General features: G+C 43.4%; 1 protein-coding gene and 1 pseudogene across 2 annotated transcripts; both read right to left on the reverse strand.

Moving 5' to 3' along the window:
- Positions 1 to 8,001: 8,001 nt before the first annotated feature.
- Positions 8,002 to 9,457, reverse strand: LOC112610689 (annotated as a pseudogene).
- Positions 9,458 to 11,541: 2,084 nt separating this feature from the next.
- KBTBD6 (kelch repeat and BTB domain containing 6) lies at positions 11,542 to 16,892 on the reverse strand. 2 transcript variants are annotated; one of them, XM_025364684.1, is made up of 2 exons: positions 16,187 to 16,892; positions 11,542 to 16,113 (listed from the first exon to the last, which is right to left on the reverse strand). In XM_025364684.1, exon 2 carries the CDS (start codon positions 16,093 to 16,095, stop codon positions 14,410 to 14,412), a length of 1,686 nt encoding a protein of 561 aa, XP_025220469.1. In that variant the 5' UTR covers positions 16,096 to 16,113; positions 16,187 to 16,892; the 3' UTR covers positions 11,542 to 14,409. The 2 variants fall into 2 exon arrangements, with proteins under 2 accessions (XP_025220469.1, XP_025220468.1); XM_025364683.1 differs by having other exon boundaries at positions 11,542 to 16,892.
- Positions 16,893 to 18,649: the final 1,757 nt, after the last annotated feature.

Below are 18,649 nucleotides of genomic sequence, written 5' to 3' on the forward strand. Positions count from 1 at the left end.
CAGACTGGAGTTCAGTGGCATGATCTTGGCTCACCGCAACCTCTGCCTCCAGGGTTCAAGCGATTCTCCTGCCTCTGCCTCCTGAGTAGCTGGGATTACAGACACGCATCACCACGCCCAGCTAATTTTTTTGTATTTTTAGTAGAAACGGGGTTTCACCGTGTTGGCCAGGCTGGTCTCAAACTCCTGACCTCGAGTGATCCACCTGCCTTGGCCTCCTAAAGTGTTGGGATTACAGGCGTGAGCCACTGTGCCTGGCCTGCACCTTCATTCTCTCTCTCTTTTTTTCTTTTCTTTTCTTTCTTTTTTTGAGATGGGGTTTTGCTCTTGTTGCCCAGGCTGGAGTGCAGTAGCTTGATCCTGGCTCACTGCAACCTCCATCTCCTGGATTTAAGCGACTGTCCTGTCTCAGCCTCCCAAGTAGCTGGGATTACATGAAAGTGCCACCACCCCCAGCTAATTTTTTGTATTTGGTAGAGACGGGGTTTCACCATGTTGGTCAGGCTGGTCTTGAACTCCTGACCTCAGGTGATCCACCCGCCTCAGCCTTGCAAAGTGCTGGGATTACAGGGATGAGCTGCCGTGCCCAGCCCACCTTCCTTCTTTCGCATGTGAACATGCAGTTATCCCAGCCACCATCTGCTGAGGAGACTATTTTTCTCCACTGAATGCACTGGCGCTCTTACCAAAATCAACTGGCCACAGATCTATGGGTTTATTTCTGGACTAACAGTTCTAGTTTATTGGTCTACATGACACCTCTTATGACAGTAAGAGGTTATGCCAGTACCACAATATCTGGATTACTATAGTTTTTGTAATGAGTTTTAATATCAGGAAATGTGAGATTTTGTCTTTCATGAAGACTGGGCAACAAGAATATGCGGTGATCAGGGAAAACCAGAATGTATTTCGTCTGTCTGAAAGTTTTATTTTGGCCAGGCGTGGTGGCTCACGCCTGTAATCTCAGCACTTTGGGAGGCTGAGGTGGGCGGATCACGAGGTCAGGAGTTCGAGACCAGCCTGACCAACACTGTGAAACCCTGTCTCTACTAAAAATACAAAAAAAATTAGCCGGGCGTGGTGGCGTGTGCCTGTAATCCCAGATACTCAGGAGGTCGAGGCAGGAGAATTGCTTGAACCCGGGAGTCAGAGGTTGCAGTAAGCTGAGACTGTGTCACTGCACTCCAGCCTGGACAACAGAGCGAGACTCCATCTCAAAAAATAAAAAAGAAACAAGAAAAGAAAGTTTTATTTTATTTATTGCTGGGGCTGGAGTGCAGTGGTACAATCTTGGCTCACTGCAACCTCTGCCTCCTGAGTTCAAGTGATTCTTGTGCCTCAGCCTCCCGAGTAGCTGGGATTACAGCATGAGCCACCATGCTCTAGTAATTTTTGTATTTTTAGTAGAGACAGATTTCACTATGTTGGCCAGGCTGGTCTTGAACTCCTGACCTCAAGTGATCCACCCACCTCAGCCTCCCAAAATGCTGGAATTACAGGCGTAAGCCACCACACCTGGCCAAAAGTTGTATTTTGTAACTGTAAATTAATACATCGGTATTATGGCTTTTATATTTTTGATTCTTGATGGTTTGGTTTATATGATTCGGTACTTGAATCCAACCACATCAAGGTGTAGTAGCAACTGGATATCCAGACTTCTAAAGAAGAGAACTAGACCTGGGATACAGTGGCTGTCTGACAGGTAATCCTCCACAATCTGTGGGCTGGACACCTGATCCTCCTCTGGCAAACCTTCCATTTCCTTGGACCATTTTCAATCTCTAACGGTGAGCAGATATCTAGATTTAGCTGTCTCAAAGGTTTGACTTCTGACCTAGTGTTGTGTGGCATTCAGTGCTTATTTAAAAGAATAAAAAGAAATGGAATTTTCCAGAAGACTAAAATGAAGTTCTTACAAATACACAACTCAAAATAGCCAGGGGTTCTGACTTTGAAATCCGAAATCTTGATACCACTCTTTATACTGCCCCTTCTGATCTTTCACTTTGTCCTCTTGAAGGTGCCCCCAGTGCATATTCTTGAAGACGGCTGGATGTATTGAAGTGGATACTAGTTTTATAATGCCAAAACTGTCCGGCAAGTAAGCCAATTGCAATATAACTTATTTTAGATAAGGTTATGTGACTGTTCACTGGTGAATATTGAATCTGGGTTGTGCCTGATTTTCTTTTTTTTTTTTGAGATGGAGTCTTACTCTGTCACCCAGGCTTGAGTGCAGTGGCATGATCTCAGCTTACTGCAACCTCTGCCTCCCGGGTTTAAGCTATTCTCCTGCCTCAACCACCCGAGTAGTTGGGACTACAGGCACCCGCTGCCACATCCGGCTAATTTTTGTATTTTTAGTAGAGACGGGGTTTCACCATATTGACCAGGCTGGTCTTGATTCCCTGACCTTGTGATCTGCCCGCCTCGGCCTCTCAAAGTGCTGGGATTACAGGCGTGAGCCACTGCACCCAGCCCGCCTGACTTTCTTTAATATGTATGACCCAAACCTACAGAAAAGAAAATTCCCCGTAGGGTATCTACCATTACAAAATAAACTCTGCCTTTTAAAAACTATATACATTATTGATGGATGGGCTCAGATAAGCCCTGTTAATTGAACTAATGATGAATGTTCTATGATAACCTAACCTAATTTAATAAAACCCTTCCGGCCAAGCATGGTGGCCCACACCTGTAGTCCCAGCTTGGGAGGCTGAGGGAGGAGGATCGCTTGAGTCCAGGAGTTCTGGGCGGTAGTGCGCTATGCTGACTGGGTGTCTGCACTAAGTTAGGCATCAGTATGGTGATCTTGCAAGAGCAGGAGACCACCACGTTACCCAAGGTGGAGTGAACTGGCCCAGCACGGAAATGGAGCAAGTCAAACCTCCCATGCTGATCATAGTGGAATCACACCTGTGAATAGCCACTGCACTCCAGCCTCGGCAACACGAGACCCCGTCTCCTAAAAAAAAAATTTAAAACAATTAGGCTCAGCATGAGAGCTCATACATGTGATCCCAGTACTTCAGCAAGCTGAGACAGTAGTTTGAGACCAGCCTGGGCAACATAGTGAGACCCTGTCTCTACCAAAAAAAAAAAAAAAAAAAAAAAACCCAACCAAGTTAGCTGGCTATGGTGGGCTGCACCTGTAGTTCCAGCTATTTGGGAGGCTGAGGTGAGAGGATCCCCTGAGTCCAGGAGTTCAAGCCTGCAGTGAGCTACGATTGTGCCACTGCACTCCAGCCTGGGCAACAGAGTGAGACTCTGTCTCTAAAAAAATTGTTTTAATTAATTAAAAAAAATTCTAAAAAATTCTTCTTAGTTCCTGCCCCTAAAATGTGAGTAAAGGGATGGGAGTGGGCAAGTACCTGATTTGGGGTCTTATTCAGAGCAAGTCTCAATTTTAGAAAACTATTACCATTTTGCTAATTTAACATGAACTTTAAGCAATAGGCAACTAGGAGAAAAAGAGGAAATGTTTAGGCTGTAACAGAGCTTTTTAGAGTTTGTTTTGCACCAATTACCTTTCAAAACTCCTTTAACAACTTGGACAGAAAACTTGACTAAATTCATGAGTGCTTGTGGAAAGTTGGAGAAACTTGCAGGAAACAATGTGTTGGGAGTGGAGGTGTGTGTCACACGGCTTTGTTTTTCCCCCAAGCTTTTATTGGTTTAAACAGATTTGGGTTTCCATTGTAATTCTCCACTATGTTCATAAAAGAGAAAAACATACAGTGTGAGAGAAATGTGATTTATAATAACATCATTATTCCATGATTAAAAACACTGTGTGTGTTTGGTTATCTGGTAGAATATGCGCATCAGAAACAACCTGTAGTTCTGGAAGCCTCTGGGTTGCTATAACAACCAGACAAAACAGTTTAATAATAGCTCTACTGCAAAGCTGGAAAATTGACAAAAAGATGAGGCTATAAATGCAGGTGTTTGTCATATAAATGTGAACAAGTACCAAACACATTTCTTTTAGTTTTATTTCTTCAACAAATACTCACTGAGTGCCAATGCCGCACTTGTTCCTATTGCTAGGAACTTTGAAAAAGATAAATATGGTCCATGCATTGATGGCATATACATTCTTCTTTTTTGGTGACAACAGGTGCACACCACATGCCTGGCTAATTTTGGGATTTTTAGTAGATACAGGGTTTTGCCACGTTGTCCAGGCTGGTCTTGAACTCCTGGACTCAAGCCATCCAATGCCTTGGCCTCCCAAAGTGCTGGGATTTACAGGCATGAACCACCGTGCCCAGCCTCATATATATTCTAATGGAGGAGACACATAATAAAGAATAAACAGATCGATAAACTGAATGCTTGCAGCATGAGAAGAGCTCTACCGTAAAGCAAGCAATGGGATCATGATACCGAAAAAGCACTAACTAGTGTAAAATATGGAGAAGAGTCCAGTCGTATCATATAAACAAAATCTTGTCTTCACCAGGACTCACACCTGTAATCCCAGCATTTTGGGAGGTAGAGGCAGGTGGACCACCTGAGGTCAGGAGTTGGAGACCAGCCTGGCTATGATGGGAAACGCCATCTCTACTAAAAATACAAAAATTTGCCGGCGTGGTGGTGTGTGTCTGTAATCCCAGCAACTTGGAAGGCTGAGGCAGGAGAATCACTTGAACCCAGGAGGTGGAGGTTGCAGTGAGCTGAGGTCGTGACACTGTACTCCATTCTAGGCAACAATGGCAAAACTCCGTCTCAAAAAAAAGAAAAAAAAAGTTGTCTTTAAGTTTTTAATTTTAAGTTAAAAACTTTTAAGTGTAAATTAAAACTTTTAAGTTTAAACTAAACTGAACTGGGACTACAGGTGCGCACCACACACCTGGCTAATTTTTGTATTTTTAGTTGAGACAGGGTTTCGCCATGTTGGTCAGGCTGGTCTTGAACTCCTGACCTCAAGTGATCCACCTGCCTCAGCCACTCAAAGTGCTGGGATTACAGGCGTGAGCCACCACACCTGGCCCTACTTTTTGTTTTCTGAGAAAGGGTCTCACTCTGTCACCCAGGCTGGAGTGCAGTGGCATGATCACAGCTCTCACTGCAGCCTTGACCTTCTAGGCTTAAGTGATCCTCCCACCTCAGCCTCCCAAGTAGCTGGGACCACAGGCACATGCCACCATACCTGGTTAATTTTCCTATTTTTTGTAAAGGCAGGGTTTTACCAAGTTGCCCAGGTTGGTCTCAAACTCCTGGGCTCAAACCATTCACCCGCCTCGGCCTCCCAAACTGCTGGGATTATAGGCATGAGCCACTGCACCCAGCACCTTTAAGTTTATGGGAGATTAGTAGAAATGAAATATAGAATGGAGTCACATACTTGACAGAATTATCCAAAATGTTTTCTGAAAGTTGTTTTGAAGCTTTCACAAACCGAAAAAAAACGGCACTATATGTATATATTGAGTAAAGCACAATCTACCTGAAATTAGTACAAGAAATGGGCAAGAAACTAAGTTTTGAATAAACTATTTTGGCTAATGGTCTGAACTTCAACAAAGGGGGAAATAAGTAGATTACATTCACACAGCACTGCAAAGATGATTCAGGCACAGAAAATGCTGGAATATTGCTAGATAGTCTAGTTAGCTCTAAGAAATTTCCAGTTTTCGGCCGGGTGTGGTGGCTCACACCTGTAATCCCAGCACTTTGGGAGGCCAAGGCAGGCAGATTATGAGGTCAGGAGTTCCAGACCAGGCTGGCTAACATAGTGAAACACCATCTCTACTAAAAATACAAAAATTAGCTGGGCATGGTGGCATGCACCTGTAGTCCCAGCTACTCGGGAGGCTGAGGCAGGAGAATCACTTGAACCCAGGAGGTGGAGGGTGTGGTGAGCTGAGATCACACTACTGCACTCCAGCCTGGGCAACAGAGTGAGACTCCACCTCAAAAAAAACCACAAATAAATAAATAAAAATAAATAAATAAAAAATAATAAAAATAGCCTTTCTCCACTATCCTACGAGGAGCAACGGCTGAATTCTAACTAGATACATGTCGATCCAGAATAGAGACTACCTCTCCCAGGCATCCCTGCAGCTAGATGTGGCCATGTCGTTAAGATCTGGCCAATTTCATGCAACCCGAAGCAATATGCACAATTTCCCTTACGGGGAGAGTCGTACCCTCCCCTTCCCTTTCTTTCTTGATGGCTGGAATGTGGACATGAGGATGAACCACCTTGGACCGTGTGGGTCAGGGCAGCACCCTAAGTAAGGATAGTAGAACAGGAAGACAGAAATGCCTGGGTCTCAGATGACTTTGTAGATTAGGATCCACATAACAGACTGGACTTTTATATAAGGAACTTATTTAAAGAACTAGGGAGTCTCAGCCTGGGCAACATAGATCGCTACTAAAAAAAAAAAAAAGAAAAAAATTAAGGCTGGGCATGGTGGCTCACGCCTGTAATCCCAGCACTTTGGGAGGCTGAGGTGGGCGGATCACCTGAGGTCATGAGTTCGAGACCAGCCTGACCAACATGGAGAAACCCTGTCTCTACTAAAAATACAAAAGTAGCCGGGTGTGGTGGTGCATGCCTGTAATCCCAGCTACTTAGAAGGCTGAGAGAGCAGAATCGCTTGAACCCAGGGGATGGAGATTGCGGTGAGCCGAGATGGCTCCATTGCACTCTAGCCTGGGCCACAAGAGCGAAACTCCGCCTCAAAAAAAAAAAAATTAACCGAGCATGGTGGTGCATGCCTGTGGGCCAGCTACACGGAAGGCTGAGTTGGAAGGATCACTTGGGCCCAGGCGATCGAGGCTGCAGTGAGCTATGATCATGCCACTGCACTCCGGCCTGGGTGACAGAGAGAGACTCTGTATCTTAAAAAAGAAAAAAAGAAAAGAATTATAGGGTCTCTATTACATACGACCAGCCTATGTGCTAACTAATGCATAACGTGAGAGAAAACACTGTCCCAAGATATAGTCTCTGTATTATATATACATATATATACATACACACACACATACATATTTCTCTGTATATAGAGAACGCCCTGTAAACATTGAGACTCTGGATTAGGCTGTGTTTGAAGCGACTGCCATTGCCAGATTTTCTCATTAGGATAGGCAAAAAGATCCTATTTTGTTTTCTTAAGATTATCTAAATTAAGGTTCTGTTGCTTATAATTGAGATTCCTGACTCCTCTCCTTTAAGGCATATTCGTTTTAGAAGAATATTTTGGCCCCACTTACATAAATCTGATTTGGCTAGTTTTCCAAGAATTAAGGATTAGTTTTCCCCAAAAGAATATTCCTGATTGAGACATAGCAGTTCCAAGCAGCAATTTTAGCTTTGGAGGTAAGAATGTAAAAGCTTGACTCTCTTGGAGAAGGGTGGCTTCATACTGACTAGGGTTTTTTTTTGTTGTTGTTTTTTATGAGACAGGGTCTTGCTCTGAAACCCAAGCTGGAGTGCAGTAGCATGATCACAGCTCACTGTAGCCTTGACCTCTAGGATTCAAGCAATCCTCCCACTGCAGCCTTCCAAGTAGGCATGTGCAACCATATTCAGCTAATTTTTTCCAAATGAATCCTAGCCAGTTTATTCCAGTTCTTCAAAATTTATACTCAATATGTTGTTTCTAAAATGTACATCACCCTTTATATAATAGTTCTTTCTTTTCTTTCTTTCTCTCTTTCTTTCGAGTCTTGTTCTTGTCACCCAAGCTGGAGTGCAATGGCGTGATTTCAGCTAACTGCAACCTCCGCCTCCTGGATTCAAGTGATTCTCCTGCTTCAGCCTCCCGAGTAGCTGGGATTACAGGTGCCTGCCACCACGCTTAGCTAATTTTTGCATTTTTAGTAGAGATGGGGTTTCACCATGTTAGCTGGGCTGGTCTCAAACTCCTGACCTCAGGTGATTCACTCACCTTGGCCTCCCAAAGTGCTAGGATTACAGGTGTGAGCCACCGCATCCAGCCTATAGTTTTCTCATCTTTTCTTTACAGTTCTTCAGTAGAAGCCAGAATCTTGAGTTGCCCAGTTAGGAGCCTGTGACCTGCTATTCTGATTAAGTTTCTTTTCAATATTCATGGCCAACATTTGACTTCTAAAAGAAAAGCTTTTGGTCTTTTCAATCACTTGCTGATAGGGTGAGACTGCACTGTTATCCATGACCTAATTTAGAATCAATCTTGGCATCCAGTCTTACATGTCTAATCGAATTTATGGTCTACCTTTCAGCTTCTTCTAGAGTCATGTTTAGTTTGTCTGCCAACATGTTAATGCCAATATACTGGTAGCTGTGCTAGAAAGTCTCAGATACGGCCGGGCGCGGTGGCTCAAGCCTGTAATCCCAGCACTTTGGGAGGCCGAGACGGGCGGATCACGAGGTCAGGCGATCGAGACCATCCTGGCTAACACGATGAAACCCCGTCTCTACTAAAAGATACAAAAAAAAACTAGCCGGGCGTGGTGGCGGGCGCCTGTAGTCCCAGCTACTCCGGAGGCTGAGGCAGGAGAATGGCGTGAACCCGGGAGGCGGAGCTTGCAGTGAGCCGAGATCGGGCCACTGCAATCCAGCCTGGGCGACAGAGCGAGACTCCGTCTCAAAAAAAAAAAAAAAGAAAGTCTCAGATACGAAGAGACAGGCATTATCAGTGAAATCCTCAAGACAGGCCACCAAGAAGTCATTCACAAACACTGATTCACATTCCCTCAGCTTTATCTGAGCCCCATCAAAGTCAAAGTTAACACATAAGCATTCAATAAATTCTGTAATTGGGTCTTTATATGTTTAAGACTCCTGTTGAATAACTTCGACTAGATCTTTCAGCACCTGCTGAAGTTTTTGAGCATCCTTCTTTGTTATAACTGCCGTGGTCAAATAGTGAGGAATGTGTGGACGCACTGTCTGAATTGCATTAAGATACTGTGGTTGGTAAAGGAAGAGATTAATAATATTATTGTGACCTTTGGGGTGACTGAAGAAAACAGAGACCAGTGAAAGAGCCATGTTCTCTGCTGAAGAGACTGGAGTGGAGAATTCACAGAATTATTCTCTATCTGTTGCTGGAACCTTCAATGCACTTGCAAGTGAAGCAAAACACAGCTAATCTGTAAATTAAGAATTCACCAACACTCTAAAAATAATAAAGATATTCTGCTGCTCCTGAGTAATTCCCACATTCATATTGGAATTTTGCCTATCTGTAGAGCTAATCTAAATATTCCTGCCTAAAGCCAAGCTGGTCTGCCAGGTAGTCAAACAGTATCCTACCATCCCTGGTTGGCTGCATTTGCCTTGTAGTTTCTGGATCTTCAAATATCTTCACAATTGATTTTCCTTCTGCCTGAGAAATGCTTTAAGTTTACTATAGGGAAAGCTGGCCTCTGAAATCTTAATGCAGACTTGGGATGCAGCCGTGGAAGACCTTACATGGTTAAAAGAGACCAGCCTGGCTGACATGGTGAAACAGTCTCTACGAAAAATACAAAAATTAGCTGGGTGTAGTGGCAGGTGCCTACAATCCCAGCTATTCAGGAGGCTGAAGCAGGACAATTGCTTGAACCCGGGAGGCGGAGGGTGCAGTGAGCTGAGATTGCACCACTGAGTTCCAGCCTGGGAGACAGAGCAAGACTCTGTCTCAATAAAAATAAAAAAAAATAAAAATAATAAAGCCTTAGTTGGAATAAGGCTGGGCATGGTGGCTTATACATATAATCCCAGCACTTTGGGAGGCTGAGGTGGGAGAATAAAACTTGAGGCCAGGAGTGTATTATTTCAACAAAAAATTTTTAAAAATTAGCTGGTAATGGTGGTGTGTGCCTGTAGTCCTAGTTACTCAGGAGGCTAAGGTGGGAGGATGGCTTGAGTCCAGGAGTTCAAGTTTACAGTGAGCTATGATTGTGCCACTGCACTCCAGCCTAGACAAAATAATGAGACTCTAATATGGTTTGTCTGTGTCCCCACCCAAATCTCGAATTGTAGCTCCCATAATTCCCACATGTCACAGGAGGGACCCGGTGGGAGGTAATTGAATCATGAGGGTGAGTCTATTCTGTGTTGTTCTCCTGACAGCGAATAAGTCTCATCAAATCTGATGGTTTTATATAGGGAGCTCCCCTGTACATGCTCTCTCTTGCCTGCCACCATGTAAGGTGTGACTTTTTTTTTTTTTGAGATGGAGTCTCACTGTGTTGCCCAGGCTGGAGTGCAGTGGCATGATCTCAGCTCATTGCAACCTCTGTTTCCTGGGTTCAAGTGATTCTCCTGCCTCAGCCTCCAGAGTAGCTGGGACTATAGGTGCCTGTCATCAAGCCCAGCTAATTTTTGTATTTTTTAGTAGAGATGGGGTTTTGCCATGTTGGCCAGGCTGGTCTCAAACTCCTGCTCTCACGTGATCCTGTCCACCTTGGCCTCCCAAAGTGCTGGGATTACAGGTATGAGCCACCTTGCTTGGCCTTTTGCCTTCCACCATGATTGTGAGGCCTCCTCAGCCACATGGAACTGTGAGTCCATTAAACCTCCTTTTCCTTATAAATTACCCGGTCTCGGGTATGTCTTTATTAGCAGCATGAGAACAGATTAATACAGAGCCTGTCTCTATTTAAAAACAAATCAGGTTATTTAGAATAATAAAAGGGGTGTTGAAATTTTTAAGCAGGTATGGCAAAAGAGATCCTATTACAAGTGCTCTTACCTCGGGTCTGATGAGCTTCAGAAATGGGAAACATCTTTGAAATTATAAATTATGTCCCTTTTGCTTGGGAATGGATCAAAAGCTTTCCTCAGATTCTCAACAACATATAAAAATTAAAAAATAAATCCCTGCTCAATTAAAAATGATGAAAAAGAGCTATTACTACTTAATTTCAATCTTCAATCCATATTTAGACAAGTTAGTGGCTAAATTTGTTTCTATTTTATCCTTTCGAAAACCCTAATACTACTTATCATCTGCATCTAAAATGATTTACAATAATTTGGGTTCTCAGCTTTTCAGACTACAGGGACATAAATACAAAAGATAATGTCATTCTAAATCTTACAGATGGTAGTCTGACAAATGACATTATATTACGCGTTTGCTAAAATGTGTGGATTAATTGGAAAACTAGACAATTATGTTGTCATGAAGGGATTTCAGCACTGCTAGTTGTATCATTCACTGCAGTGATCCCCAACCTTTTTGGCACCAGGGACCAGTTTCCACAACTAGGGGTATGGGGATAGTTTCAGGATGAAACTGTTCCACCTCAGATCATCAGGCATTAATTAGATTCTCATTAGGAACATGTAACATAGATCCCTTGCACATGCAGTTCACAATAGAGTTTACGCTCCTATGAGAATCTAATGCCACTGCTGATCTAATAGGAGGCAGAGCTAATGCTCGCTTGCCTGCAGCTCACTGTATGAGCCCATTTCCTAACAAGCCACAGACCGGTACAGGTCTGCAGTCTGGGGGCTGGGGACCCCTGATTAACTGCACACACAAAAGTTTTATATATTTAGTGGAATCACTGAAGTAAGAATTCAGGAAGCATAAGTTCTGGTACCAGTTTTATTTATAATTAACCACATACAAATCACTTTTCTACAAAATAATGGTTAACATCTATTCCTTAATTCACAGAAATATCACAAAACCAAAATCCTTCCCACGATATACTACTATTTAGTCTAAGCTTTAATTCAAAGGTTGAGAATGACGAATTGGAGAATGTCTTTCATACATAAATTGCTTTCCTTAATTCTGCAGATGGGTAATCTGTTTGAGATTAGCACTGTCATGTTTCAACCTTAGAGAACAAAAAGCTATCAACAAGATAATGGTAAAGAAAATGCTAGCCAAAAAATAACACTATTGAGAAATAGGCGCATATTAAGTGCAATACTTATAACATCTCTGATGTCAAATGACCAAAATTTAGCCTTAGGGCACTAAAGCACATTTGCCCTTTTGAAGCACATAGTAGTACGGCACATTTTATTTCACTAAAAGTGATGTTAAACATGAATGTCTTGTAGACTATTTAAAGAGCCAGTCAAATGGCTAAAAAAAACTATTGTTTTTTGTTATAACTCTTTTTGTGTCTCCCTCTTCCATTCTCATCTTAGGATATTTCACTCAAAAATTTAGTTACCCACCCCAAACACATTTCTCTCCCTTCTGCCAGGGTGTAACAAATATTAACATTCTGTCACTAGAAAATAAACACTGAAGAGGAATTAGCGTGTTAATGAACAAAGATTAAGGAAGGTAATACTAACAGAATAAAGGAAAATGTAGACCATAAGCATCTGGTCATTTATCATGTACATGTATCATGTCAAGCATTATATATTAAATCTTCAAGAGGTAAGTACTTTTGTTTTAGTGTGTTTAACAATGTCAGTTTCGTGGGATGTAGTCTCTGTTCCTGGACTTTCTCTTACATTATGGTAACAGAAAAACAAAGACTGGAGCACGGTTTACAGAGAAATACAAAACACATACAAACATCATAATAAAATAGCCATTTATATCACTATTAGAGAAATATTTTAGAGAAAACATACTTTCACCAGTGGCCTCAAATGCCATCATCCACTTATGTTCTTTAACTATCAACTTTGTTTTTCTAAGAGATGGGATCTTGCTCTGTTGCCAAAGCTGGAGTGCAGAGACATGATAGTAGCTGCAGCCCCGAACTCCCAGACTCAAGTGATCCTACATTCAAGTGATCCTCCCAAACAGCTGGGACTACAGACTTGGGCCACCATTCCCAGACAAATTTTTTATTTTTGTAGAGATGGGGTTTTGCTATGTTGCCCAGGCTGCTCTCAAACTCCTGGGCTGAAGCAATCCTCCCATCTCAGCCCCCTGAGTTGCTAGGATTACAGGCATGAGCCACTATACCCAGCAACTGGTCAACTTGTAATACAAAAATACCTTCAAGCTGATAATCAAGAACATTTAGTGACTTTAAAAAGCTGACAGAGTATTTCCATGCTACACAAAACAGTTCTATACACAGCTTTATAGTTTTAAAGTTCTTTGCTGGCACTTGACTTTATAGTTAACACAATGACTACTGATATCAACGAAATACTGTTTTTAGCTTATATATATTTTCAAAATCAGTATTACCTCACAAAACAGTAAAGAAATATCACTTCTGCTAAAGAATCCTCTAAGATGAACACCAAAACTGTGCAGCTAAAACATATTGAGAATCACATACATTTTTAAGGCAATAGATAAAAATTTATACAATTCAGTGAAATTTATACATGTCCAGCGGAAAAAAGGATTATTTCTCTGATTAAATGAAGCATGTATCAGGTTTAGATCAACAATACAAATCTACAAAGCAAGTTACTTCTTTTTTAAAGTTTTTTGATGATTTGGTGACACAACCAGAATATAATTTTTTAGATGAAAATTGGTCGCTTTGCAAATCTACATCCTAAATTCCAAAATTAAAACGAAACTTCTTTTCAAACAGCAGAATCCTGGTTTGTTGTTTTTACTGTCAACGAGCTTATAGCTATTCTCTGTATTATTATAAATGAAATCACCATTCAGAAATCACCATTCAGTCACCCTAACACACATATACTTTTTTTTTGACACGGAGTCTTGCTCTGTCACCCAGGCTGGAGTGCAGTGGCCCAATCTCGGTTCTCTGTAGCCTCTGACTCCCGGGTTCCAGCAATTCTCCTGCCTTGGCCTCCTGGGTAGCTGGGATTACAGGCACACGACACCAGGCCCAGCTAATTTTTGTATGTTTAGTAGAGATGGGGTTTCACCATGTTGGTCAGGCTGGTCTTGAACTCGTGACCTCAGGTGATCCACCCGCCTCGGCCTCCCAAAGTGCTGGGATTACAGACGTGAGCCACCGCGCCCGGCCTGCATTTTTTTCTTCATAGAAGAAAACAAAAGTAAAACTTCCCAAATTATGTTTAACTTATAACACATTTTGCAAAGACCCCTTAGGTTAACCATTTTGGAAATCTACATTGTTCCGAAGAAAAAGATAAGCTTTCAAAACACTATCTAGCAATTCCTAATCATTTTTCTATTATAAAAATTAACATTCAAAAGTTACTGCCACAGTGCTTGTGGCAGTAAACAGAATGTAAAATTTATCAAAAGACTAAATTAGTGTCATGAAACATAAACATACTAAATAATCAAATAAATACTGGACCCTTAGCACAGAAAATTATTAAAAGGTTGATCTGAGTGTTAAAATTTGTAATATTAAATTACCTTCGTATTTCAAATATTACTTTTTCTAAACCAAACCAGCAGCTAATCAACTTTTCCTTTCCTTTAGGAACAAAAAGGGTATTTAAGATATTTTCCAAAACAGTAAAAACAACTTAGTGTTTCAATTCAGTTACAACAAACCCTGCTGATCCTGTGCATTTCACTGAGGCGCTACACGCACCCAAAAATCATCATCAGAAAGAGAACTTGAACTTCCTGACTCAGAGTCTGGCTCACTGAATCCACCTAAGTCCCATTCAGTGCTAGACTCACTTGGTATTTCTTCTTCTTCAGTGAGAAAACTCTGACCAGGTTCAAGGCAGGAAGGATAAACACGAGCAGAGAGGCAAAAAAAGTTAGAATCAAACTGCAAGAGGCCTAATGTGGTACCTATATTAATCCATTGGTCTCCCCTAATATCATATTCATACACAGTCACCCGGTTCTTTTTCCACTGTGGGGTGCGAGAGGTGATGAGCAACAATTTTTGGCCATGCTTGATAATCCGGTAGTTGTTGGTCTCTGAGACCAAGGGAATATTATTCATTTGCCTCCATTCTGCCCTAACTGGGTTGTAGACCTTCATGACTGGGATGTCACAGATACAATAGATCTCCTCATTGAAGACGCACGCTTCCTGAAAGTCATTGCGCTTCAGAGAAACGCACTTCAACCACATATTATGGCTAGGATCATAACAGAACATGCGCTTACTGTTGAGAGCATAGAGATAGTCCCGAATTACCATTAGGTCAAAGGATAAAAAAGAATGGGGCAGTGGAGCCACCAATGCCCACTGGTTTCTCTTAACATTGTAGCATTCCACTTCCTTCAACTTAACTCCAGTAATAGGGTCTCGCCCCCCCAAAATGTAGATGTAGCCATTGAGATATGCCACATCCATGCCCTCGCGACACAGCAAGCGATCTGCAAGTTGCTGCCAACTGTTCTGAGCTGGTTTATACACCCAGAGGTCTGTCCTGGGCTGGGCAGCTAGATAGATGTCATGGTCAGGAGAGATACAGACAGCTAAGGTGGTGACAGTCCTAGTGTGAGCCAGACAGGTCAAAGGTGACGGCACTTTGTAAAGGTCCCCCGAGTATGGATCACAGCAGAGAAAGGGATCTCTGGGGTGTCCAAAGAAGATCACCATCTCCTTGGCACACATACCCAGTCTCTGGGGTGGATTTTCTGCTGCAGATACAAGAGAGTTGCTGCTGCTACTGCTGCTGCTGCTGTTTGGCACTGGCACCAGAGACTTGTACAACAGGTCACCATAGCGCATCTGCAGGGCCCCTTCAATAACGTCCAGGCAGTACTTCTTCACGATGGGCTTGGTCAGCAGCCCTTCTAAGTAGTCCTGATCTTCTTCAGTGAAGTGCATCCAGCGCACGCACTTGAAGACTTCTGCAGCACTGGGACCCCGCTCTTTGGGAGCAGCCTCCAGCCACTGCACTGCCACGTGGCACACTGTCTGCTCACTCTCCACGTCCAGACTATCCAAGCGCAGGACAGCCAGCAGCTGGGCCAGGGTCAGATCTGCTAGAGTCTCCTCCCGAATTGAACCCATGTGGCTGAGCTGCTTGAAGTTCTGAGCTATATAGGACTGGGCCTGGGATCGCAGCTTGCGATGGCCGAAGGCGTCTGCAAACTTGAGGATGGCAGTGCAGTTGGTCAGGTCAAGACGTCGGGCTAAGAAGGAGGCACAGGCTTCCCGCACATACTCCAGTTGCAGCATGTCGGAGGCCGCGTACAGGCGCTCCACGTTGGCCTCGCTGAGAGACACACGACCCGTGTAGCAGTAGTCGACCAACACCTCGAAGGACTCGGCGTCCACATCGTGCATGGTCACGCTAGTCTGCTGGCTCTCGTACATGCCACCTGTGAACATGCTCTTGAAGTAGGGACACGCGGCGGCCAGCACATTGCGGTTGCAGGGGAAGAGGCGACCCGTGCCAGGCCCGCTGCCAGGCGTCACCACCTCGATGGTCACATCACACAGCTGCCGCGCATCGTAGAAGGACTTGAGCTGTGCCAGCAGGGCTGCAGAATGGGCCGTGTCCTTTAATTCCTCTGGACCCGTGAAAAAGGCCGAAACTGTGGGTTTGTGAATCTTCTTGGGCCGCTTCCCACCACGGGGACTGGCAAGGCGGCGAGAGCGCGGGGCGTCTTCCCGGGACTGCATGGTGGAGATGGCGACGGGCGCTGATGGCGAGAAAGGCTGCAGGACCCGGCTCTGGCTCCTCCTCAACCTTTCCTCGCTGACGCTAAGATAGCAGCGTCTCCCAAGAGACCGCAGCACGAGCCCATTTACTGAATTCAGCCCTACCCTGCGGAGCCGCCTCCCTTTATCGTTTAGACAGTAGCTGACTCACCCTCTCTCACTCCCGCGTCCTTTCTCCGCGTCTGCTCGCCTTCACAGGACCCGCTGGCTTGGAGCCGTAGAAGCCGCTACTGCCGCGTGGGCGACAATACTAGGGCCCAGGAGAACTACCGCTCCCAGGTTGCCTTTCGCGCCCCGAGGGCTGCTGGGCCTCTCAGACTCCCAGGCCGATACCGAGGGAAAGAATCCGCTTTGCATGTTGGGAGTAGTAGTTTGTGTAATATCGCGATCCTTCTCTGGTGTTCCTTGTTTTTTAACTGACGACACTCGAGAGCGCCAGTTTTCCTAGATTCGATTTTGTGGTTTGGAACTTTGGTTTTGGAATCCACAGTAGTCGCCTCGTTCTAGTATGTATTGTTCGACTTGTCTCTTTGAATTGTTTCTTCTTTTGTAAAATGTGAACACTAGTATTTCATAGGATTGTGTGAAGATTAAATGAGTTGGTTATAGGACGCTGTTAATATTTGTTGGTTTGTAGAATAATTACTCAGTTCTTAGAATATAAAGGTTCGACAAGTTTTCTTCCAGCCTTTATATATATAGAAAAAAAAGGAAGCATCACTAATTTGAAATTATGAGCCTGTAGGAAAACAAAAACCCCCGAAAACAGAAAACCTTGCAAATTGCAGCAGAGATCCCTTTTTAGGGGTGTGTGTGTGTGTGTAAATTAGATTTTATTTTTAGGTTTACAGACAAATTGAGCAGCAGGGACAGGGAACTTCCATATATCTCTCCTCACTTCACAGTTCCCTTATTATTATTAACACCTTGTATTAGTGTATGCATCCAGTAGAAGTGAATTTTTTAAATTTTTTTTTTTACTCACTATGCCTCTCCCTGATACCAAAAATTAACTCAGGGTTTGTAGGATTGGTTGGCTGTTGCTGGAATTAGATCCCTGGTTTTTTCACAATTGCCTGTCCTTACTTGCCATGACTAAAAGGAAACCACCTCCAATCACCTTACTTTGAGACTTTCCTTCCATATCTGCATTTCAAAATCTGAAGTCCTCTCTAGCCACTTTTCCCACTTGGTCTCTCCAATATTCAGTACCCCTTTCCCTTTTTTACATAAAAGAAGAGACATGCTTTAGGGGTCCTCACCCCAGAACACAAGGGAAGCCAGAGGCCTGGTTGGTAATTTAGCATCCTTTTAGATCCAGAGGCTCAAGCATTTCTCCCCTTGCTTGTATGAAGTTGCTGCTCCATCAGAACTGACTTTATTTTTAGTCATTCACTCAACCTTTACTTACCCCATGTAGTTCAGACATTAGAAGTCACTGAGAATACCTAACACGTTTCCACTTTGGACTCACCTCCTGTGAAACCCTGCCACTGTCTTCCTCTCACATCACTGTCCACTGTAGTCAAAACAATCAGGCCACTTTTCTTCCCATTCCCTCTGAAGGACAACCTTGTGACTGTATCACCGTCACACAGTCATTCACATTTCCTCACTCTGACATCACCAGAACTCCTCTCAGAGACCTTGATATCACCTTCTTTGTAGATGGTTCTTACTTCAGGAGTACAAATGGGGAATTTTAAGCAGGATACACTATTGCAGATTTTCAACAGCCTGTTAAGTTGAAATCTCCACCTAAGTTAACGTGGCCCAAATCATTGAATTCTTAAGCACTCACCCAAACTTGCATGTTAGCACAAGATAAGGGAACTAACATTTATACAGACAGCCAGTTTACTTTTGGAATTGTACATGATTTTGGTATGCTATGGAAAGAAAGAGGTTTATGACAACTGAGGAGTACCGATCAGAACCCAACTCACCTATTTACATCTTTTTTTTTTTTTTTTTTTTTTTTTTTTTGAGATGGAGTCTCGCTCTTGTTGCCCAGGCTGGAGTGCAGTGGCTTGATCTTGGCTCACTGCAACCTCTGCCTCCCGGGTTCAAGCAATTCTCCTGCCTCAGCCTCCTGAGTAGCTGGGATTACGGGTGCCCACCAACATGCCCGGCTAATTTTTTTTTTTTTGTACTTCTGGTTGAGATGGGGTTTCAC

Source organism: Theropithecus gelada, chromosome 17, assembly GCF_003255815.1.
Source record: "Theropithecus gelada isolate Dixy chromosome 17, Tgel_1.0, whole genome shotgun sequence".
Classification (NCBI taxonomy): Eukaryota; Metazoa; Chordata; class Mammalia; order Primates; family Cercopithecidae; genus Theropithecus; species Theropithecus gelada.